General features: G+C 38.8%; 1 protein-coding gene across 1 annotated transcript in view; it reads left to right on the forward strand.

Annotated features, from left to right (window-relative positions):
* The window catches only part of faf1 (Fas (TNFRSF6) associated factor 1), a 227694-nt gene that overhangs the window by 195290 nt on the left and 7824 nt on the right, over positions 1–24580 (forward strand). Inside the window, exon 18 of the mRNA XM_052013170.1 lies at positions 12723–12938. Coding sequence (XP_051869130.1) covers positions 12723–12938 — 216 coding nt within the window. The remainder of the gene's footprint in view (positions 1–12722; positions 12939–24580) is intronic.

Consider the following 24580-nt stretch of genomic DNA (forward strand, 5'->3'; position numbering starts at 1 on the left):
TGTTTTCTTATAGTTTATAATGTCAACTACTTAAACAACAGTGAAATGCATTTACTAGTTGAGAAGACGTTGGACAGGAGGATTCTGCTGATGCACTTGTTTTCCTGTGATTGTCCTTCATTTTCACTGTGGCTAAAGGATATTGACAGAAGGAAGAAAGAAATACAGGAACTCATAAGATGGATGATTCTGGATCGAGCTCACTGCTTGGATTTGCCTCCCGTGGTCCACCCACATTTTGTTTTCAAGATCCAGAGGGTTAAACAAGCAAAGTCCTCGTATCTGGTATCCTGGGTGGAAAGGGTTTTCAAGCAGCAAATAACCCTTGGCTGTCGTATCTTAAGGTTTCACTCCCCAAAAGCCCTGGGAGCCTTTGAGAGCTTGCTAAATAATACAATGAAAAAGAAAACTTTTTAAAAGCAAAATCGAGCACTTTCCTGCATTTACCTTTTTCCAACCTATTCAAGTGAATGGGGTCACTGTTCCTACACTTGTACTTTTTGTATAAAGCTGAGGGCTAGACGTGAAATGCATTCTGGCTTTCCTCAACAAGTCACTTCTGTGCTACAGGGCTCAATGGTGAGTTTCATTATGTATCAGAGAGTTGAATGCTACTGAAGCATGGGAAGGCCATGAGTTTCCTGAGACATGACTGGCTGATAATCGTTTAGAATTACCAGCTATGAATCAGCAAAACTTGGCCCATCCTTGCAACTATCCTTATCCTCCTTGTGGAGTATATCAGTGCTGGTGCAGCTCACCTAGTAGCAATGCATACGAGGCTACACTTTCTGACAGATGCTCTACATTACCTCCTGCAACAAAATTTACAGTTAACCACTACCACTAGTGTGGCATGGCTTTTTTGTTGCAGCAACATCAGTTGGTCAGTCTGAAATGTTAAGTGCTAGAAACACTCAGTAGGTTGGGTAACATTTGTGGAGAGAAAAATATTGTTACTGTTTCAGATCAATGATATTTCATCAGAACTCCATTTCTCTTTTCACAATTATCTGATCTACTCTGCATTTTCTGTCACATTTCAGATTTCTAGCATGTGTACTATTTTGCTTTTTGTATTATTAATTGATTATGCTTCCAACAAATAAATGACTGATGCCTTGCTATGAAAGGTTCTGCTTACTTTCTCTGCAGACAACAGAAAGCAACAGGTTAGATTTGTGGGCTTCATAAAATTTCTGCCTTCCCCCAAATCCAAGGTTTCCTTAATTGCACTTGCATATCACTGCTGTGTCTTTAAGACATTATTACCTTTCTGAGTGATATGGGTTTACACTATCCAACTGGTATATTATCCATAGTTTATCGGGCAAGTTTGTGCTGACTTTCTGGTATTTGCCATAAAGTTTTTATCTTGTACCAAACCATCCATCATACCCCGCACAGCAAGTAAGGGTTTGGCAGTTTGAGGAGAAGTGTTTTTTCCCTGAAGACTTAACTCATCACTCTCTCCTCTATAGTTACAATCCTCAACCGTAAAACTTTTTTCCTGCAATTCTCAGAAACCTGCCTATGTATTTAGCATACTGTCTCCACCAGATTGTTTGGGAATCTACTGTACACTCACAGCAAAATGATTGGTCGTCCCTTTTATTTCATCCATCTTACTCCCAGAATTTTCTGTAGCTGCTCAATGAAATCTTCATCTTGGTATTAGAGAGGCAACATATCCTGGAATCATCTGAGATGAGATATGTTTATTAGTCACGTGCACATCAAAATACACAGTGAAATGCATCTTTTGCATAGTGTTCTGGGGCAGCCTGCAAGTGTCGCCACGCTTCTGGCATCAACATAGCATGCCCACAAATTCCTAACCTGTACATCTTTTGGAATGTGGGAGGAAACCAGAGCACCTGGAGGAAACCCATGCAGATATGGGGAGAACGTACAAACTCCTTACAGACAGTGCCAGGAATTGAACCCGGGTCACTGGTGCTGTAATAGCATTATACTAACCACTACACCTCCATGCCTGCCTTTGAAGAGCAAGATGCATGAGATCTTGAGCTTTTGGATTCAGAATTGGCTTGCCCATAGAAGACAGAAGGTGGTCTTCAGTGGGACTTATTCTGGCTGGAGGTCCTTGACTGGTGGTGTTCTGCAGGAATCTATACTGGGATCTCTGCTGTTTGTGATGTATATAAATGACTTGGATGAAAACTTGTATGGTGGGATAGTAAGTTTACAGACAATACAAAGATTGGTGGTGTTGTGTAGAAGATTGCCAAAGAATACAGCGGGATATAGATCAGTTGCAGATCTGGGTGAGGAAATGATAGATGGAGGTTAATCCAGGTAAATGTGAGGTGTTGCACTTTGGTAGATCAAATGTAAAGGGACAGCACACAGTTAATGGCAGGATCCTTAACGGCTTTGATGTACAGGGGGATCTTGGGGTCCAAGTCCATAGCTCCCTGAAGGTGGCTGCACAGGTTGATAGGGTGGTAAAGAAGGTGAAGGGCATGCTTGCCTTTATTGGTCAGGGCATTGAGTTCAAGAGTCAGGAAGTTATGTTGCAGCTTTATCAAATTCTGGTTAGGCTGCATCTGGAGTATTGCATTCAATTCTGGTCACCCCATTATAGGAAGGATGTGGAGAATTTGGAGAGGGTGCAGAAGAGGTTTACCAGGATGCTGCCTGGATTGGAGGGCATGTGCTATAAGGAGAGGTTGGATTGTTTTCTCTGGCATGGCGGAGGCTGAGAGGAGACTTGATAGAAGTTTGAGATTGTGAGAGGTAGACAGCCATTATCTTTTTCCTAGGGTCGAATACTAGAGATCATGCATTTAAGGTGAGAGGGTAAGTTCAAAGGAGATGTGTGGGGCAAGTTGTTTTTTTACACAGAGTGGTAGGTGCCTGGGATGTGGTAGGAGTGGTAATAGAGGCATTTAAAAGGCTCTTAGATGGGCACATGAATATGCAGAGAATGGAGGGATATGGACATTGTGTAGGCAAAGGGGATTAGTTCAGTTAGGCCTTTAATTACTAGTTTAATTAGTTTGGCACAACACTGTGGGCCGAAGGGCCTGTTACTGTACTGTACTGTTCTATGTCAGCGACTGCAGAAATGCTTACCTGTTCCTACTGAATCCATGTTGTTGTAGTTCATCCATCCTTTCAACCCCTTATAGCTGACTCATCTCTGAGGAGCCATCACTTTTGAAAGCACTACTTTCAGAAATGCAATTACTGGTGCCATGCACTTGATTCCTTCGTAAGTTGATAGCAATTTCCTCCTTCATTTTCAGTCACTCCCAGACAGTCAAATGCATTCAGAAATTTTCTGTTTTAACTTGTCAGAAACCATTTAAAATCACAGAATCAAAATCATTACATCACAGAACAGGCCGTTCAGCCCTGTGAGTCAATGTCCTTAGTACAGCAATCTATTTCCCAGCTCTTTTCCCAATGCCCTGGAATGGTTTCAACTTTCTAATATTTAATCAATTCACTTTCACTCTGAATCACAGTTGAATCTGTATCCACCACACCTGCAGGGGAGTTGATGGGCACATGTGAGAGAGAACAAATTACAGGGGCACACAGAAATATGGGGGAATAGGACTGGTGAGATGGCTCTTCTAGGAGTCAGCATGGACCCAATAGGCCAGATGGCCTCCTGTGTAGTTATATTGCCAAAAATATTCTGACTGCTTTATAAATCATTCTTTTTTAATTTGGGAATTAGATGTGTTCAGCAACAAATGATTTGACATTTGGATAAGGTGTGCTTCAAGAGTTCAACATGTAAAATTATCTCAAGTTATTGATAATAAAAAGAGGCATATTAAAGATTTGTTATAAGTAGTGGGAAACAATGCACTGTTTCATTCCCAAGACTAATAACGGGTGATTTCATTGTGTTTAATCAATTATTTGGTTCAGGAGTTAGGCACTGGAAAGCAAATAATTTCATTGCATGTGCACAAACTATCACGCGACTGATGTAACCTGTTTGAACCCGTCTTAGTTTCTATTAGTTATATGCATGATTTCTAATATCTGGACCAGATAGAATAAGCGTACTTCTGTTTTATAAACTTTATGGCGCAATGTCATTGTTACAAAGAACATCATTAAGAATTTAAATCCAATCCTTTATAATGGTTCACTTGAGAATAGTTGGAGAATATTCCTGGGAGCTGGCTTGTGTAAGCAGTTAGCTTCTTGATAATGACAGTACAATTGCTTTGATTTGTTTTTAAAATTTTATTTATTTTTACTGTAACTATTGAATTTGATTACAATACTTCCCAGACAGTACTTTTCTTTCAGATTGTAATTATCAAGGACAAATATGCATATGTTGGAAATCTGAAATAGAAACAGATCATGCTGGAAGTGCACAGTATGTCAGGCAGCATCTGTGGAAAGAAAGCTGAAACATTTCTGGTTGATGAATTTTGATAGAGAGGAACCATGAACCATGGCAGAGAGGATTCCTCAGTTCAGGGAAAAGGAAATGTACCAGATGCACTGGTAGTACAGGGTGGCATCATTAGAGCAGATGCAGCTGAGAATGAGAAAATGTAAGAAGCCCCTGACCTTGTATGTCTTCCTTTCTATACTGCAGGTCCCCAACGCTCCTTCTAGACAATGCCAGTTTCTGCTTCCAGAAGTATACAGTATTTGCTGCTTTTTATGCCCTACTGATGTGAAAGGTCCTTATAACTACTTTTTAAGTGCATTTGATAATCATTGACATCTAAAAAGAGTTCAGTAATATTTTAGTTTTTTGTAAATGAAATTAATAATGAAATATATTTTAAAATATATCCATTCCATTTTGGTTACCACTGAAATCCAGTAATAGGAAGCAGAGGGTACTAGTGGAGGGTTGTTTTTCTGACTGGAAGTCTGTAACCAGTGTTTGTAGCAACAGAGATCAGTGGTGTATATACTTCAGTGAGAATGCAGGTGGTCTGATTTGTACGTTTGCTGATGACATGAAAGTCAGTGGAATTGTAGATTGGAAAGGAGGTTGTCTAAGGATACGGAGGATCATAGATCAGCTGGAAAGTTAGGTGGAACGGTGGAAGATGGAATTTAATCCAGACAAGTGTGAGGTAATGCATTTTGGGGCATCAAATACTGCACAGTATCTGGCAGTAATACACAGTAAATGGCAGGGACTTTAAGAGCATTGGTGTACGGAGAGAACTTCGGGTACAAGTTCATCGTTTCCTGAAAATGGAGACACAGGTGAATAGGGTAGCAAAGAAGGCATTTGGTGTGCTTGCCTTCCTAAGCCAAGTATTGGGACATCAGGTTGCAGCTGTACAAAACATTGGTTGGGGCGCACTTAGAGTATTATGTACAGGTACTTTTGCCACTCTACAGGAAAGATGTAATTGCATTGGAAAGAGCGTAGAAGAGGTTCGCCAGGATGTTTCCTGGAATGGTGGGCTTTAGTTACAAGGAGAGGTAGTATTGACTGAGTTTGTTCTCACTGAAGTGTAGGAGACTGAGGGTGATCTTATAGAGATGTCTAAGATTGTGAGGGGCATAGATGGAGTAAATGGTCTGTCTTTACCCCCAGGGTAGGTGAGTCTAAAACTAGAGGGCATAGGTTTAAGGTGAGAGGACAGAAATTTAAAGTGATCTTAGGGGTGCATTTTTCACACAGAGGATGGTGGTTATATGGAACAAGTTGCCAGCGGAGATAGTGGAGGCAGATACAGTTACATAATTTAAAAGGCATTTGAACAGGTACTTGGATATGAAAGGAGTAGAAGGATACGGTCCTAATGCAGGCAAATGGGATTAGTGGGGTCACCATCGGCATTGACAAATTTGGCCAGAAGGCTTGTCTCTGTGCTGTTAATAACTCTGACACTTAAAATCATTTGCCATTATTTTTTCTACTGTTGAACTACTGGAAATTAATTAAAACACAAGTAATGTAAAGAAAATGAATGAACCACTACCTGCACTTGCCTTTTTAATCAAGATTGACAATCCCAAGGAATCATTTGAGCTTCTTTTGCCAGCCATCCCTGCTGGACAGGTGAGGATTCAGATGCAAAGTGCATCTGCCTACTTGACTCAGGCCATCTATGCTGAATTTGGTGCTGAGTCGATCAGGTGGTCAGAAGTTGTGTTTGGTGGTGTCTTGCAATGCATTGAGTTCATAATCACTGTTACCATATTTTTCAGACAGCTTTGGGTAATAGTTCCACTGGCCCATTTACACCTTTTCCAGACCCGTATTCAGTTTGTTTACTTGTCAGCTACCATTTTACCATTTAAGCTCTACAGCCTCCCACTCAATCCCCTCTCTCCCTTGCCCCCAATTCTATATTTGGTTTAAAACTTGTTAAATTTCTAACTTTTTCCAAACCAAACTTTTTAAAAACAGAAAATATTCAAAGTAATCAGCCTCGAACCCAGCTGACTCTTTTCAGTATTGCTGTGTGAAAAATGTTGTTATTTCATAGTTTTCTATTCCACTTTAGTTGCCTTTCAAATCTGTTGTCACTATTATTGTATCCTTACAATGGCATTGTATCATTAGCCATCCTTCCGTCATTGCCCAGCTATCTCACATGTACTCAACATTTGTATTATAGAAAGACAAATTTTTATATCATTTACATTGTGATGTCCCATTCAGTAATCACTATGAATTATTTACCTTTGTCAATACCTTTGACAATAGCTTGTTTTTCTTTGGCATCACTTCAATTCATTTTTATTCGCCTGTTTCATTGACCTAGTTCCTACTATCCCTTGTGTTGTGAATCTGATTCCCATCTGTGTTTCAGTAGCACTCCTTAATCCCATAACTGAACTATGTTTGAGATGTCGAACTACGATGGTCCATTAAGCTTAGGACCCACAAAAATATGGGGAATAAAATTAACTAACTTGATTGGTGAAAAGCAATTTTGATTTTTTAAAAATTGGCTCAGTCCATGCTACATGTTGCTTTGGAAAATCTTTTCTAATTTAATGTATTGTTTAAAAGGAGTCCTCTTTAGAATTTTGTTTGAAAGTCAATCTCCTGATTAGATGGTGGGTTTTAAATAGGGGCCCTAATTAACCATCCTGAGTGCTTTGGATGGGATTGTGGTTACTGTTCTAATGTAAACTTTCTGAAGAAATTGTGTATGCTGTTGATTATAATAACCATAGAACAATACAGCACAATACAGGCCCTTCGGCCCACCATGTTGTGCCACCCTTCAAACCACACCTAAGACTATCTAACCCCTCCTCCCACATATCCCTCTAACTTAAATTCCTCCTTATGCTTATCTAACAATCTCTTGAACTTGTCCAAATGTATCAGCCTCCACCACCACCCCAGGCAGTGCATTCCATGCACCAACCACTCCCTGGGTGAAAAACCTCCCTCTGACATCTCCCTTGAACTTCCCACCCGATACCTTAAAGCCATGTCTTCTTGTTTTGAGCATTGGTGCCCTGGGAAAGAGGCGCTGGCTGTCCACTCTATTTATTCCTCTCAATATCTTGTATACCTCTATCATGTCTCCCCTCATCCTCCAATGAGAACAGCCCTAGCTCCTTTAGTCTCTCCTCAAATCTATACTCTCTAATCCAGGCAGCATCCTGGTAAATCTCCTCTGCACACTTTCCAACTCTTCCACATCCTTCCTGTAATGAGGCAACCAGAAATAGACACAGTACTCTAAGTGTGGTCTAACCAGGGTTTTGTAAAGCTGCATCATCACTTCACAGCTCTGAAACTCGATCCCCCGACTTATGAAAGCTAACCTCCCACAAGCTTTCTTAACTACCCTATCCACCTGCGAGGCAACTTTTAGTGATCTGTGGATAGGAACCCCCAGATCCCTCTGCTCCTCTACACTGCCCAGAATCCTGCCATTTACCTTGTACTCCACCTTGGAGTTTGTCCTTCCAAAGTGTACCACCTCACACTTCTCCGGATTGAACTCCATCTGCCACTTGTCAGCCCAGCTCTACATCCTATCAATATCCCTCTGCAAGCTTCGACAGCCCTCCACACTATCCACAACACCACCGATCTTTGTGTCATCTGCAAACTTGCTAACCCAGCCTTCCACCCCCTCATCTAAGTTGTTAATAAATCTACTTTTTGTGATGAGGTCCCAGAACCGATCCCTGCGGGACACCACTAGTCACAGCCCTCCAATCCGAATGCACTCCCTCCACCACAACCCTCTGCTTTCTACGGGCAAGCCAATTTTGAATCACACGGCCAAGCTTCCCCAGATCCTTGGCCTCTGACCTTCTGAAGAAGCTACCATGTGGAACCTTGTCAAACACCTTACTAAAATCCATGTAGACCACATCCACTGCACTACCCTCATCAATCTTCCTGGTCACCTCCTCAAAGAACCCTATCAGGCTTGTGAGGCAAGATCTTCCCTTCACGAAGCCATGCTGGCTGTCCCTAATCAGTCCATGTTTCTCCAAATGGTCATAGATCCTATCTCTTAGAATCCTTTCCAACAGCTTACCCTCACCGGTCTGTAGTTCCCTGGACTATCCCTACTACCTTTTTTGAATAAGGGGACAACATTCGCCACCCTCCAATCCTCCGGTACCATCGCCGTTGACAACGAGGACTCAAAGATCCTAACCAACAGTTCAGCAATCTCCTCCCTCATCTCACGAAGCAGCCTGGGGAATATTCCGTCAGGCCCCGGGGACTTATCTGTCCTAATATTTTCTAACAACTCCAACACATCCTCTCTCCTAATATCTACATACTCTAGAACATTACCCTCACCTACACATCATCAAGACCCCTCTCCTTGGTGAATACTGAAGAGAAGTATTCATTGAGAACCTCACCACAGCTTCCAGGCACATCCTCCCACCTTTGTCTTTAATTGGACCTATCTTTACCCTAGCCATCCTTCTGCTCTTTATGTACGAGAAAAAAACTTGGGATTCTCCTTAACCCTACTCGCCAAAGCCTTTTCATGTCCCCTTCTCGCTCTCCTCAGCCCTTTCTTAAGTTCCTTCCTTGCTACTCTATATTCCTCACAAGCCCTGTCCAATCCTTGCTGCTTACACCTTATGTATGCTGCCCTCTTCTTCCTAACTAGTTGTTCCACCTCTCTCATCACCCACGGATCCTTCACCCTACCATTCCTTCTCTGCCTCACCGTAACAAATTTATCCCTAACATCCTGCAAAAGATCCCTGAACATCGACCACATCTCCATAGTACATTTCCCTTCAAAAATGTCATCCCAGTTTACACTCCCAAGTTCTCGCCTTATAGCCTCATAATTCGCCTTTCCCCAATTAAATATCTTCCCGTCATCTTTGCTCCTATCCCTGTCCGTGACAATTCTAAAGGTTATGGAGCAGTAGTCACTGTCCCCCAAATGCTCACCCACGGATAGATCTGTCCACCTGTCCCGGTTCATTACCTAAAACTAGATCTAATATGACATCTCTATGAATCCATCCTGGACACACTTAACAACACTGCGCCCTGTCTAAACCTTTGGCGCTAAGTAGGTGCCAATCAATATTTGGATAGTTGAAGTCTCCCATTATAATAACCCTGTTATTTTCGCATTTCTCCAAAAACTGCCTCCCAGTCTGCTCCTCAGTATCCCTACTGCTACCGGGATTCTTAACACATTAAGAATGAGCAAACTCTCAACAGCTGCTGCTTCCATTATTTACTTAATATTTAATCCTAAATTTGACATTTTCATTTTTAACATTTTTTGTTCGATTTTCTGTTGTACACATTATTTCTGTTTGTGGCCTGCCAAAAAAAAAACATGGATTTTCCGTGTGGAAATATATTTTACCCATCTTCTTTTCAGGATGTCACAGAGTTGTCAATGTGGAGGCCAAATGACATGGATATGATTCCAATCAAAAAACCTGCATTGTGTTGAAACTATGTAGTCAATTATAGATCTAAAATTTCCATTGATAGCTCAGGTATATTATCCACATTGCATGGTTCAGACCCTTAAGGAGAAGACCTTGCATTCAGTCCATAGTTTCTACAGAGTTAGCTGATCTTCAAACAGTAAAAATACAATTTATCTTAGTTTAACATGGCATGAGAACAAACAGATCAGGAATCTGTTGCTGTTTCTCATTTGTAGCACTAAGCAGCTCTATACTGGCATGTGACTTGAGAAACAATGTTGAGCCCAACTGCAATAGTGCCAATTTAGGTTAGGATCTGCATACTATTTCTTAAATACAGAGATCTGCTGCTAGAGTTCAAATGTTGAGGAGATTTTAATTTTTTAAAAAAGCTCATTGTCGGTATTTTTTTAAACAAGTCCATGATCTCATGAAGCATCTAAGTTGGCTTCATTTTGCAGCTGCTGCATAGCAAAGGTTATGACAACTTCCTCAATATTGTTTAATACTGAACAACAAATATTGAAATTACATCAGTTCATCTATGGTCTTATGTTCTGTGTTAATGCTTGATTACAAAGTAGTAGTTAGCTCGCATTGCCTTTTGTTAGATGATCATTTAAAACAACTTTTTCTGTTAATGAACCAATGATGTTTTTTCAATCAGTATATTTATGTGCAACCAGGCTTAGAAGTACCATCAAAAGTAAGGTAGTTTTGAAACCTGAACCCTCAGTTCTGGAAGTCCACACGCTTTCTGTAATGATGCATTTCAGCCAAAGTTAAATGCAGCCAGGTGAATTTACTTGTTTAGAAAGTGAGTGCAATAGGAGATGTTTGCCTTCAGAAATGCACTTTAAAAGGCTTTGACTATGTAATATCAACGAGTCGAGTCTGTTGATTTTCTTTTGATATTTGGATCTTCCCAACAGTTTGTTGCTTCTCGTACAATAATGTCCATTTATTCACTGTTTTTGTTATTACTAATTTTCCAATACAGCTGTAGATGTCCTATGCAGTAATAAAGCATTTTCCTTTATTTGTTTTTCAATTGGCCAAATAGATGTTTGTTCAGCTTGATATTTGTCTACCTTAATATTATTAACATTATCAATCTAATTGTTCTGAAGAACAAAGTTGTACCCCAACAGGCCTTCTTTGTTAACTTGCATGGTACTGAGAAGCTAATGGGAATAGTAACATTGGAAGCTGACAATATGTAACAGGAAAGAGGTTTAATGACCTGCTGATATTTTTGTTCTTCGAAGAGCTCTGTGCTCAATATTCACCATCCCTGACGCAGTTGTTGAATATTTGTGGGAGAGCTGTGTGTATTTATGCCTAAGAATTGAAGCAGTAAAGTTTTGAAAAAGTGTCTGTACTGAGTTGCAACTAGGAACAACAGGTGTGTGGAGAGGGCAGGTAGTATAGCAGGTAGGAGGAAATGCAGGATACAAGGGGGTTGGGAGTAAAACTGGAACTGGGGGTGAGGAGGAGCAGGGGAAATAGGTTGGGCAATGTGGAAGGGCAGATAGGAGCAATGGTACTTTTCTAGTTCTTATGTGTGCTCAATATATTTGCAGTGGATCCAAGTACTAGTTCAGGTGTGGCTGCTTAGATTGCTAGCCTTAATATATAAGACAATTTTAGACAATAACACTGCAGAACAAACCAAGTTATTGGCCTTTGCAGTCAAAGGTGAAGTACACAGGAGTCTGTAGAAATCCTAACTTTGTAATGAGGACAGGACACCATGGCGTGGGGGAAAAAATGGAATAATAAATGAAGCCGGGGCAACTTTTCCAGGTAACATACCGCAGGGCAAGAAAGCGAGGACAGCCAGGCTTGGGAGTTTGTTGACCTGAAGCTAATGCAGATATCGGAAGAAGAGGGACGTGCTGGAACAAGATATCAGCAGGTGGCTAAACTGAAGCTGGGGTGGGAAAGCAGGGCCAGAGTTTAATGCCGTTGAGCAACAAGTTAATTCCATTTATAAACTGATGCTCTGTATTCAACTTGCTTAGTAGGATTTAGGATGTTGTCAAAAGCTAAGTCTGGCAACAGTTGAGAATGTGATACAGAATGGTTGAAAGCCAAAGGAAATAACTATTATAAAATATTAATTTTATACGGTGAGTATGAAATGGGAATAAACAAAATGGAGGAGAAGCTAATCAGCTGAACAAAATGTGATATTAATCAATTCATGGATACTCATTATTGTACAATTACTTCAACAATTTAAAGATAAGTTTATAAGTATGAACATAGGACTACATAATAACAAAACTTTTACACAAAAAGTATGATGACGTAAGATCAGAAACAAATGAAATACATGAACCTCTATATAACTTGCAGCCAAGTGTTGATGAAGAAGTGTCTATTTGAATGACCTTTAATTGCAGAAACAAATTTAGTATAATACAAGTTGTTAGAATTTGTAAGTGCTTTCCAAAAAAACTTTTATTGGATTTTAGAAAATATTGTTGCAATTTTGATAATTTAATTCATAACCACATTGTTTGATTATCTGAATTGCAAAATCTACTTAATGGAAAAGCCAACAACAGATTGAGACTTCTTCAGATTTCAACTCTTTTATATAAAAAAACAGGTGAAAATAAATCCAGAAAATTGTTACAATTCATAATATTTTCCATAAATATAGTAAATCTTTTCTGTATATTCTCTTATGGACTATGTGTAATACAAGTCTCATAACTGAAATGGGCAAAGGGAGGCCTTTGACCAGATAACTATTTTTGCTGAAGTTTGGTGGAAAGCTGTTCTCTGTGCTTGCATTTGTTTGAGGACTTGCTCCGGTTATTTTGTTATTTGTCCAGGCTATTCGATTGTCCCTTGAGCAGTCATTACCTCCAGAGCCAAGAGAAGAGAGCACTGAACTTGTCAGTAAGCTACGTATCAGAACACCACGTGGGGAATTCTTTGAACGACGTTTCCTAGCAAGCAACAGACTCCAAGTTGTCTTCGATTTTGTGGCTTCCAAAGGCTTCCCAAAGGATGAATATAAACTGCTAAGCACCTTCCCCAGAAGAGATGTAAGTGTATCATATCACCTTTTCTACACTAACTTAATATTCATTCAATTTGGAAAGATGAAAGCCAATGTTACAGAATTATGGGCAGGGCTTTGCAAAAACATTCAAGTCATAAACTTGCTGGCCACTTTTTGCTAGTCTTTTTCTGACTGTGTTCTGATGTTGGACTCGTAGTGCAGGAATAACAGCTTCATTCGTGGTTGTGACAGGCAAAGGTAAGTATTAGGTGAACAATAATTTTAATATCAATTGAATTTGCCCATATTTTTTTGTGTTCCTTTGAATTGGTAAGCATTAGTATTTGTTTACAATTTTTTAAAATATTATTTGTTTGTGTTTTAGCAGCTTTTGAATTGACAAGAGAGTCTTTGATGGCACTTCTGGAAATCCCAATCTAAACTGTCCCTGAAAGCTTTGACAACCAGCAAAGCCTTTACCCCAGATCTGACAAGGATAAAAGCTGTGAGGGCTTAGCTTGTTTCTGACAGTCTCTTGAAACACTGAAGAATAATTAAAAATAAATTGGTAAATTGGTTTATTATTGTCACATGTGCCGAGGTACAGTGGAAAACTTGTCTTGCATACCGTTCATACAGATCAATTTATTACAACAGTGCATTGAGGTAGTACAAGGTAAAATAATAACAGAGTGCAGAATAAGGTGTTACAATTACAGAGAGAGTGCAGTGCAGGTAGACAATAAGGTGCAAGGTCACAACGAGCTAGATTGTGAGTCTGGTAAGAGTCTGTCTAATCAAACTAGGGAACTATTCAGTAGTCTTTTAACAGCGGGATAGAAGCTGATCTTGAGCCTGGTGGAATGTGCTTTCAGGCTTTTGTATCTTCTGCCTGATGGGAAGGGGGAGAAGATAAAAGAAATCTAATTTTTCTGGTTTTTTCCAAGTAGTGATCCAAAAATGCCAAACGACACTTAAAAGTAAAAACATTAATTTTAAAAATGAAATTTGCTTTTCCTTTTGCTTTCTTCTCTGAAATTTGTAGATGAACGGTCAACGGATATGAAGAGAAGGATGGATTAACACTTTGGTGTAAATGCTCAGGTTTGATAACTGTGTAATGGAAACCAACGGCTAGCCAGAACCTCAGTTGAGAAAACATGTCATTCCAAGTACAATAATTCATCAATGGTGCTCTGGAGAATATCTGTGGAACCATTTATCTCAGTACCCCAAAGCATGCTGTTGCATAAAAGTGGCTTGATTTACAATTTACAGTTATCCACTCAACACCTTACAGTTAGCACAGCTTAAGAGAAGAGCTTGGAAATTTTGGATTCAGTTTGTCCATAACCCTGTGAATTCCTTAGTTACTCCTTTTGCACTTATTTTGGACTTGTATTCACCATCATCACTGGAATGATACCTTATTGACTTTTGATACCTTTCTGGGCAAAGCTATTTCCATCCCATAATGTGAGAGGGGCAGATCAAGACCTGTCCACGGACCCATTGATGTAACCAGCTGTCAAAGCTAGAAAAACATAGTATTGTTGAATGTTTATGACGTTCAAAAGATATTGTAATTAACTTTATTTTTAAAAATTAAGCACAAAATTTAAACTGCAGAAAAAAGAACATGCAAGAACACTTAGAAACAACTTAAAGCACTGTAGTCAATGGAGAACTCCTTGTGTCAGTGGATTCCCCAGCATAAGCGCTGGGAAGTTAAACTTGCTTTCTATGTGGGATTGCAATGTTTCTCTGCAGTATCATTGCTAACATACAGTTTAGGAGGAAGCATCATCATTTTGGGCACAATGGGCTGAATTCAGCTCACCACCTATGGTCCTTGCCTCCATGCATTTACCTGGGCTGAAAGCAAAGGGCCAAATGAGCTGAGCCATCGGACTGATAAATGGTGAAGTGCAGTGCAGCTTCAGCAATGTTTTTGACTTGGGCCTTGCCTCGGGAACATCCTAACACAATGTGGCATGAGGTGGCTGGGACAGAGCTTGCTTCCCCTCAAAGGTTTGAAGTAGTTTTCTTTTAATTATTTTTCAAATGATTTTAAAAAATAACTGAAAACACTAAGAAATAACTAAAACATTTTTTTTAATTACCTTTTCCCTCCTCATCTCCAGGTAAGGAATTCCCATTCAAAAGTGTGGGGACTCCAATCCTACAGCAGGTTTGGCTGGTTTAGGAATGGTGAGGCACATTGCTCAGCGTGATTCTGTTCAAGACTTGCAGTTTATCAGTGTAAGTCTGGGAAAAGCTAAATAATTTGGCCCAATAAATATTTTTGTTGCCAGGAGCCAGCATTCCAATCTAAACTTGTCCTTTAAAGAGTTTGGTCACGGGATTCCTTAATAAAGGTACTGTATTTAAAAGAATGATTTTGAGCTGATTTCTCAACAGCTCCTAGATTTGAAGTAAGCATTGAAGGGGCAGGAGGTCCCACACTGTGGGGCTAACCTATTCCTAATTACATCAGGACAGCTTTTAGTGGATATCCTTCAGCTGGACTGCTGCTGACTGCTCTTTTGAATACAAAATCGTTCATTTGCATTTGTGGCATACAGCTTTTTCCAGAAATCTCCCACAAGTCCTTAGAATGTATCAGTTCTGTAACAGATTTGAATAGTAGTCACTTGTTCCAATAATCAAATATTTCTGCTTTACTTGTTGTAAATCATCTGGAGTAGAAAGATAACTCCATGCAATCATAATATGCCTGATCCTCATCAAATTTGCTCTTCACTGAAATCTCAGTAGCTGTGCAACATGCTGAAAAAAATCTAAGTAGGTTAGCCTTGCAGTATAGACCTTCCTGCTCCTTCACAGCTCACTTCCAATGTATCCTTATTGCCGCCCTTTTGGCACTGCACAAATTTCTTTTTACTGGCATGTTCATTCTTTTGCAAAAGGGGGAAATATAATTTTTTGTTCGATAGTGTGACCTACATGGGACCTACTCAAAGCTCTAACTGGAAGCAAAAATCTAAACTATCAGACTTGGAAAAATATTTGGAGGTATAAGAGATGCTGGAATCTGGTGCAAAAAATAAGCTTCTGGAAGAACTCAGGTCAAGCAGCATCTGTGGTGGCAAAGGGATAGTCAATTTTTTGGGTTGAGTCCCTGCACCAGTTTAATGCAGGGTCTTGACCTGAAACATCAACCATCCCTTTGACTTGACAAATACTGGCACATTTTCTCTACATTTGAGCTTGAAATCAGTTGCAAGCCTGTAACATTGTTTTATTACTAATCTTTCTGATTTTTACACATGGAAGAAATGCAAAAAGGGAAGAATTCTGCATGATATTCAGCTTTATGATAACACTGAATTTTTGAAAGATTATTTACTTCAAGATTTTGTCACATTTTATTAGCTGAAAGATAATATACTATAAATACATTGTGGCTGAATCACTTTTAAAAAAAAATTACAGCTATCTGTCTGTGTCTTCAGTATGGAACTCTTGATGTGTTTTCGAGCAAAGTCTGCTTGGATTGTCTGTAGAATCTGCTGAATGCTAGCAGCTGGCAGGAAGATTACCTACAGGGAAAGCTAACTAGGCACCAAACCACTTCTTTTTGGACCAATTTCAAAAAAGTACCTTTGGACATCAACTACAAAGCTGGCATATGGAAAAGTCCTCATACTTTACCGAGTATTATCATATAGATTTATCAACTAACGAGTTGATAAACATTTGCACATAAATTTCAGATGTAGGCCATCTGTTAATTCCAGAGAGCCCACCCTTATTTCAAGAATAGTTTACATACCATGAGTATATTTGTGACATTGTGAGGAAAATTATTCTCTCCAGATTCTAAGTCCCTTGACTTTTCATTATTCCTGTACACTTGCCACATTGGCAGCTAAGATTGTGTTCTATGATCAGTCCAAAATCTGTTTTGCATTAGCTTACAGGTCTACCTAAGAACAGGGTTTATTTTGTAGTTGTTACAGGATACTTTAAATTGAAGAAAAACTCATCAGTTTCCACAAAGTGGATCAATAGGAATTTTTTTCCTGTAACAAAATAATAAATCAGAACATTCCAAAATGTACCTTACATGTATGCAATCAGGAAATAAACAGTATGTAAGCTGTAAATAGCATTTAAATTAAGTTGAAGTACAAAAGAAATAAGGCAAATAATTTAACTCTGATTTCATGAGGGATTTCTAATATAAAGATGTTACAGCTGTTCGGGTAATGGAAATTTGCCCTTACAGAATTCACAAGTCACTACCCAAAAATTGGAGATACAGAATAAAATTCACTCTCACGGAATTTATGTGGGGGGGGGGGGGAGTAAATAAATCAACACAAAATTTATTTTGTGCAACTCCCATTTCTTGACACGTGCAGATGACACATCTTCATGTTACAGAAAATCGCGATGCGGACCATTTTCCTAGGAAGCAATTCTTTCTCTCCCCTCCCATGATGTAGGGTCACCTGTACTTAGTGGATTTTTTAGTTGTCAGTTTACCAAAACCACAAGTCTATCTTAAACAATATATATGTAAATTAAAATGTTAAAAAATATGTATGAAATGAAATCATTTTACTGTTAGTAAGATAGCCTCAGCTACATCAATATAATTGTATATTTTTCTAAAATAATTTAGTGTGCTAATTTTGGAAAAAAAAGTAACATTTCACTTAATAATGAGTTTGACTCCATTGGTGGTACACTCTATCAGTTCATAAATATGTAGTGTAGGTTCTCATAACCCTTTTAAATATTACTTCCCTCTAGAAATTTTGCTTCTTTGAGCCTAGAAACCTTGTATATGAAGGATTGATCACATCAATGACAAGATAGATGACAGATGTTATATATTTCCATGAAATTTTTATTTTGATCCCAAAACTGAGCATTTTGCAATTGGATAAGCACTATGCTAATTTGCATTATATTTGGTGGAGATTGAGAGTTGGGTGGAAATCTGATAGTTAAGCTGTCTGAGCTTGCTGGTCACCTTCCATAGCATGCCAGCCACTGCCAGGACAGTCTTCTACTAGGAGGCTGGCACATAGCTGACTTGTTACTTCTGGACCTCCCCAAGTGAGTCAAGTTCTGCACCCAAAATGACTTTGGCATCTGATGAGACCCTGCACTCAGACTCAGAGGCTATTAAATCTGTCATTTAATATAACGTTTGTGAATATATTTAATGTTTCTAAATGATTATGAATGCTATTTAAAAGTAACAAAAGTTATTTCAAAAAAATAAAATTAAAACTACCAAAAATCAAAAACCTAAATACATTCAAATTAACTGAATTAAATCAAATAAAATGAATAAATTCCTGATCATTGTTCTGAGGTTATGATGGGCCTTGCTCCAAGGGAAAGCGTGTTTCTAGTTTGTTTTGGGATATGTATTTAATGCTCTGCTGCACTGGACTTCATGGGGGGTCCATTGGTGCAGTGCAGATGTCCAGGATCGGAAAGGAAGAATGGACTTTAGCCTGTGGCACAGGAGTCTCAAGTTTCTATCCATTTAAGTAAGTAAAAGCTGGCAGATCTGAGATGATCTGCCCAATTTTAAGTAAAAGATCACTGCCCTCGTCTAACTTAGTTTAGGAAATATTTACACCTGATTGTCAGAAAATTAACTTAGTATAAGGTAATTTATATCTCATTTTTTCCTCTACTTAAGCAAGTAACTAATGGATCCACATTTTGAGTTTGGTAAATACTGCAAGATGGCATAATTATTGTGGCATATTTATGAAGAACATTCTTATTATAAAGGAATTTAGAATATTTGAAATATATAGAAATATATTTGGTGCATGGTTTACAATGGCCATCCAAAGTCCCCAGTTTGCTCTAATTCAAGTATTTTTGGCCAAAATCTCACCTCTCCAAAACTGTACTCATCTGGGTGCAGCAACATAAAATATCGTTATTTGTTTCAAGGACTTTTGAGCAAATCATTACTCAAAGTTGATGCATTGCTTGTACAAGAATACAGTGTTGGGTCATACAGTTATGAGGTGGAAAAGATATTGATTGTATCACATGGTAAAATTGACATTTAGATAAAGTTGCAACATGTTTTGTACAGTTTCTCAAAACTGAACTGGGATGATGAGTCAGAGTTATCAGAGAGAAGAATGTTATGATTTTGAAAGACAGGAGGAATTTTTTTTAAGATTATCAAATAAGTGGAGCCCAGTAAGATCACAGAGAAAATTGTGTCTGTCATATCAGTGCCTTTCATTTCAGTGGAACTCTTGTGTTTTCTCTTAATTTGTCAATGTACACATTTTTATTTTCCTCTTCCTTCCTCCACTGTGGATACTTCCAGAATTTATGCTTTACAAAATTGGTGAAGTAAAGTCACATCCATTTTCTGTCCTTCTGACCACCCTACATTTCTTACCATCACCCTGCAGTTATTTTAACCTTACAAATGAAATTTTGTCCAAATAACACTGTTGAAAATGCTTTTCATCTCCCTTATTTAGGAACGACATAGAAATTCAATTTGCTGATATCCTGAAGGGTGTAATAGGTCACCATGGCCAAAAGAGCAAAATAAGCTGACAAAAGGAGATTATAGAGACCTATATAAAATAAGATCATAGAAAGTTATTTACAATAGACTAGTACGGTGTGTTAATTAAGCACACATACAAGCCAGATGAACAGAAATGCCTTGGAGCGAAGCAAAACAACAGCTTTGTTTGTTGACAGATGCTGGAGTGTTATTGTCTGTTAATTGGATAATGGTGTAAACATTTGCAAACTCTGCTGTCCTTAGTGAATTCAATGTTTGAAGGGCAGCAAGAGGCATGATCTCTATGTATGACCATAATTTGTGTGTTCTCATACAAGCTTTCAGGTAAATAAATTTTAGTTTAATATTTCAGGCTACTATTAACGTTTAACTGACAACATGGAGCCAAAAATTACAACATACTATGTTAAAATAAATTTGATTATTGTCCTTGAATACAGGATCCCTTGTTCAGCTATAACCTAGTGAATACAGTTAAGTGGAACATTTTGTGTTTTTTCATTATTATCAGATAAAGCTGCAGTTCTGTGCATTTGGCTGCTACCATTCTCGCTCAAGTCCTCACATTTGAGTTTTCTTTAGGGATTTAAAAAGTGCCATCTCATTAGATGCAAGCCTGCAAAACAAAGCTGACATGAGTTAAACTGGAAATTGCCTCCTTTCTGATGCATGAATGTGCTGAAATTAACAAGTAATTCCAATGTAATATTAGTTGACAGTAAGGAATGGATTCTGTAGTGAGAAAATATAAACATATGATCCCTTGCACATTATAATTAATAGTAACCCTTAAAGTACCTAATGCATATAATAAATGAATCTCGAAGTACAAAATGTATAAAATCTTTTAAGGATACCATATTAATTGGAATCAAAATCTATGCACAGAAGTCCCATTTGTATTTGAAATTAATTGCTTAATTTGACCACAATTTTACTTTCTACTTTGTATTAGAATTCCCAGCTTAGTAGCTCACCTTCAGCGAATGCTTCATTTAATTTGAATTCAGTCACAGATCAAAATTGATTATTGATACATTTCACTTTACCACCCACTCCACTGATCATGAGTGGAATGAACTATTTGTAAATATGGCTTGCTAAAACTATAAGACCTATTTTGCTAAGGAAAAATACAAGATGATTAACTACATGCAGGAACTCTCTAGGGAAATGAAGAAACAGATTTAACATCCCTCCAAACTTCATTGCTACTTACCTGAAAAGGAATCACCATTTATTATCTGCGGTATAAAGAAGATGCACCCTGTCAAGCTGATAAAAGCAAATGAATTCGGAATGGATCCTTTCTGCATCATGGATCAGCTGCTTTCAAAACCACCATGCAGTCAAGTCACATCCACACATGTGAAATCAAACAACGTAGCCATCAAAAGTGCTGGCCAAATGATAAGATGCCCTCTACTTTATAGAGACGCAAGAAATTCTGCAGATGCTGGAATCTGGAGCAATACACAACAAGTGCTGGAGGAACTCAGCAGGTCAGGCAGCGTCCATGGAGGGAAATAAACAGTCGGCGTTTTGGGCCAAGACCCTTCATCGTGACTGGAAAGGAAGGGGGCATAGATGCCGCCTGACCTGCTGAGTTCCTCCAGCACTTTTTGTGTATTGCTCTACTTTACAGACAGCTTTATGCTGATGAAGCTTTTTTTTTCTTTTTTAAAAAAAAGCTTTGCCTAACCAGTTTGCTTGTTTAATCTCTTCCTGAAGAGACAATTGACAATAGATTTATCAGAAGACAGAAAACTGCAGATGTTAGAAATCCAGAATGAAAATTTGTTTGGAATACTCAGCAAGTCAGGTGGCATCTGTAGAGAGAGAGAAAATTAATGTTTCAGGTTGATGACCTTTTGTCAGAACTCAGAAAAAGTTAGCAATCAAACATGATTTAAGTTGCTTTCCAACGTTTCCTAGACTGCCTCATTTTTCTTGGTCTTTCTTGGCACAGTTTTACATCTCATCTCTAGCAAACCACCTGTGGGAATGGAGCTAATCTTCAGCTAATGGGAAACTGTTCAACCGTGCAGCCTAGGCAGTTGCACTCCAAAACTAAGGTCACTGGAACTTCAGCAGTTGAGCTGCTAAATGCAGACAACGCTTGTGTTAGTGCACACTTGGTGGCCGAGCTCCTAGGTGTTATCAGCTTGTTCAATGAAGTGTGAGAAGATGGATCTTATATTCAACATCCACAAGACCTAGATCCTCTACTAATCTGTCCCTGCTGCACCACCTTACCCTTTGACAATAAAGGTTCATGGCAAAACCCTGGAGAAAATGAACTACTTCCCATATCTTGGGAGCCGCTTCTCAGCAAAGGCAGACACAAGTGACAAAGTTCACCACTACCTTCATGGTGCCAGCACAACATTTGGTGCTGGAGGAAAGAGTATTTGAAAATCAAGACCTCAGACCTGGCACAAAACTCCCTGGTCTACCAGGCAGCAGTGATCCCTGCCCTCCTATACAATCCTGACACCTGGACTACTTAAAGCAGACATCTCAAGGAACTCCAAAAACATCACCAGTGCTGTCTCCACAAATTCTTCCAATTTCACTGGATTGGCATTGACGGGTGTTTAATGGTTTGTGTAGACTCAGTGGGTCAAAAGATCCCTTTTCATACTGTATGACTCTGATTTATCCTAAATTAGACTTTTTTCCAAGCATGTCCTCTTAGATTTTAGTAAATTAATTCTTGAATAGTTCTGCAGATATTGTCTTCTACAGTATTTCTCAGTTCATTTCTGGGATGTGCCATCCCAAGCAAGGCCTGCATTTATTTCCCATCTCTAATTGCCCATGATGAAGTTGGTGGTGAGCTGACAAGTTGATCTGCTGCACTTCTAACGAAGGTGCTTCTGCAGTGCTATGGAGCAGAGTGTTCCAGAATTCAGACCAGGTAACTGAAGGAATAGTAATTATTTTCATGTTAGGACAGTGTGTGATTTGGAGGAAAACCTTCAGGTTGGAGATATCATAGTGTATGCACTCTTCTGACAAAGAAATGAAGGTCATAGATGAAGCAGTTGAAGATGGTCAAGTCATTACTGCCCTGAGGAACTCCTACAATCGTGTCATGAGACTGTTTATTGATCTCCAACAACACAACTACCATCTCTATGTAGCAGAGTTTGCAAGTGTTGAAGATATTATCAAACAGCTTTCATGAATAACATGCATTTTGCAGGTGATGTATGCTGTACAGAGGCTGAATATGTAAAATACTGGATCTACTGCCAATCAAATCAGCCTGTTTCCTCTGGATGGTGATTAGTTTCTTGAATGTTGGTGCAGCACTTGTCCAGGCAAATCAAGACACTGCCAGCACATTCCTGATTGGGCTTTGTAGAGGGGGACAAGGTTTTGGGGAGTCAGACCTGAATTTTTTGTGATTCTGGTGAGGGACTCAGTAGTGGTAATGGTTAGGTTCTCTCTGGTTGGAAATAGTCATGCTTTGGCATGAATATTACTTGCCAAATAAATGCTCATGCCTGAAGGCCATCATGCTAAAATCAGGCATGGGGTATTTCATTTTTATTTGAGAAGCTGCAAATGGAATTGAGCATCTCCTCTTCATGATAAAAGAAGGGGTCATTGCTGAAACAACTGAAGATTGTTGAGTCAACAACTCTACCCTGCTGAATTTCTGCAACAATATCCTGAGGTTAACTTGTTTGACTCCTAGGTACCACAGCCAATTTCCTTTATGCAAAGTATGACCAATCAGTGGGCTTTAGGTTTTCCCAAGGACTTCAGGTTTTATCAAAGGTCCTTATTACCACACTCAGTCAAGTGCTGCCTTGATGTCTAGGGCAGTGTCTCACAGTTCCCTTTTCAAATTCAGCTCTTTTGTCTGCTTACCAGAGGTCTGGCCCAAATATTTCTGGTGAAACTCCAACTGAGCATCAGCGAGCATGTTATTAATGAGTAATGGCTGCTTAAGAACACTGTCAAGTAACCTTCCATCACTTTGCTGCTGATTGAGAGTGGACTGATGGGTCAGTAATTAGCTGAGCTGGAATAATCATGTTTTTTTATGGATAGGTCATAGCTGGGCAGTCTTCCCTGTTGTGTAGATGCCACTGTTACTGTAATGGAACAGTAATGCACAATATAATTTAAATTTCATGGCTTAACTGAATAGGAATAAACTCTGGTTATGATAGATCATTCTGAAGTAGGCAGCTTTTATTTCTCAAGGATATTCCTGGGATTGTATAATAGATGATTGGAGTGCAATAGCCACCCTCCATTGGATTGGTTTTTATATTGTGGCATATTTATCATTTCAAGATGAGCAGTTCAGAACAGAAATGTTCTGTGCTAATTGTTGCCAAGGTTCTCTATTGTTTAAAAAGTGTTTTTGTCAGATGTTTATTTTAAATAATATTTTTATAACCTGCCTATATATAAATCTTATTCAAAACTTAAATATTCCAATATGGTCAGATGGGGTTTCTTGTTACTTGAATTCTTATAGGCATTCTTAGCTACTTGGCAGGGGGTAGGGAGGTGGGGAGAGAAGAAAATGTCCAAAATACTTTCAGGATCTTCACAGAGTTAACCAAATTGCAGAATCCCACAATGTCATATACCTTATTTACAAGATAACACTCCCTTAAACAGGAAATAAAATTAACGATTTAGCACATACTGTTTTTCAAGATGTGATGACTTTTGTGGGTGTTTTGACAACAACAGTACTAACTAAGTCTAGTAGTTTGATGAATTTATTTGGCATAGCTTAATTTTATTTGCATAAATACTCTCAGTGGGTTGAAGTGAAAGCAAGACTATTTTTTATCATATTCTGGCTATTAACGAAATTGAATATCCACCAATAGTTAACACTTTATTTATGGTGTAGAATATCAATATGATGTATGCACACATGAAAAATATGAAGATAGGAGGTTAATTAAATGTAAGTTTAGCAGGTCCAGAAAGTAAATGTTTCAGAAGACCAATTCACAAAAATACCTAACAATTCTAAACATTAAGCTTTCAAGAGAGTCCTCCAGGTCAGATGACTTTTGTTTAAACAATGAGCTGAATGGCGCTGACAGCCAGCCAGTAGTTTCATACAGAACCACTGGTGTTTTCAGTAT

This window comes from Pristis pectinata, chromosome 3 (assembly GCF_009764475.1).
Source record: "Pristis pectinata isolate sPriPec2 chromosome 3, sPriPec2.1.pri, whole genome shotgun sequence".
Taxonomy (NCBI): Eukaryota; Metazoa; Chordata; class Chondrichthyes; order Rhinopristiformes; family Pristidae; genus Pristis; species Pristis pectinata.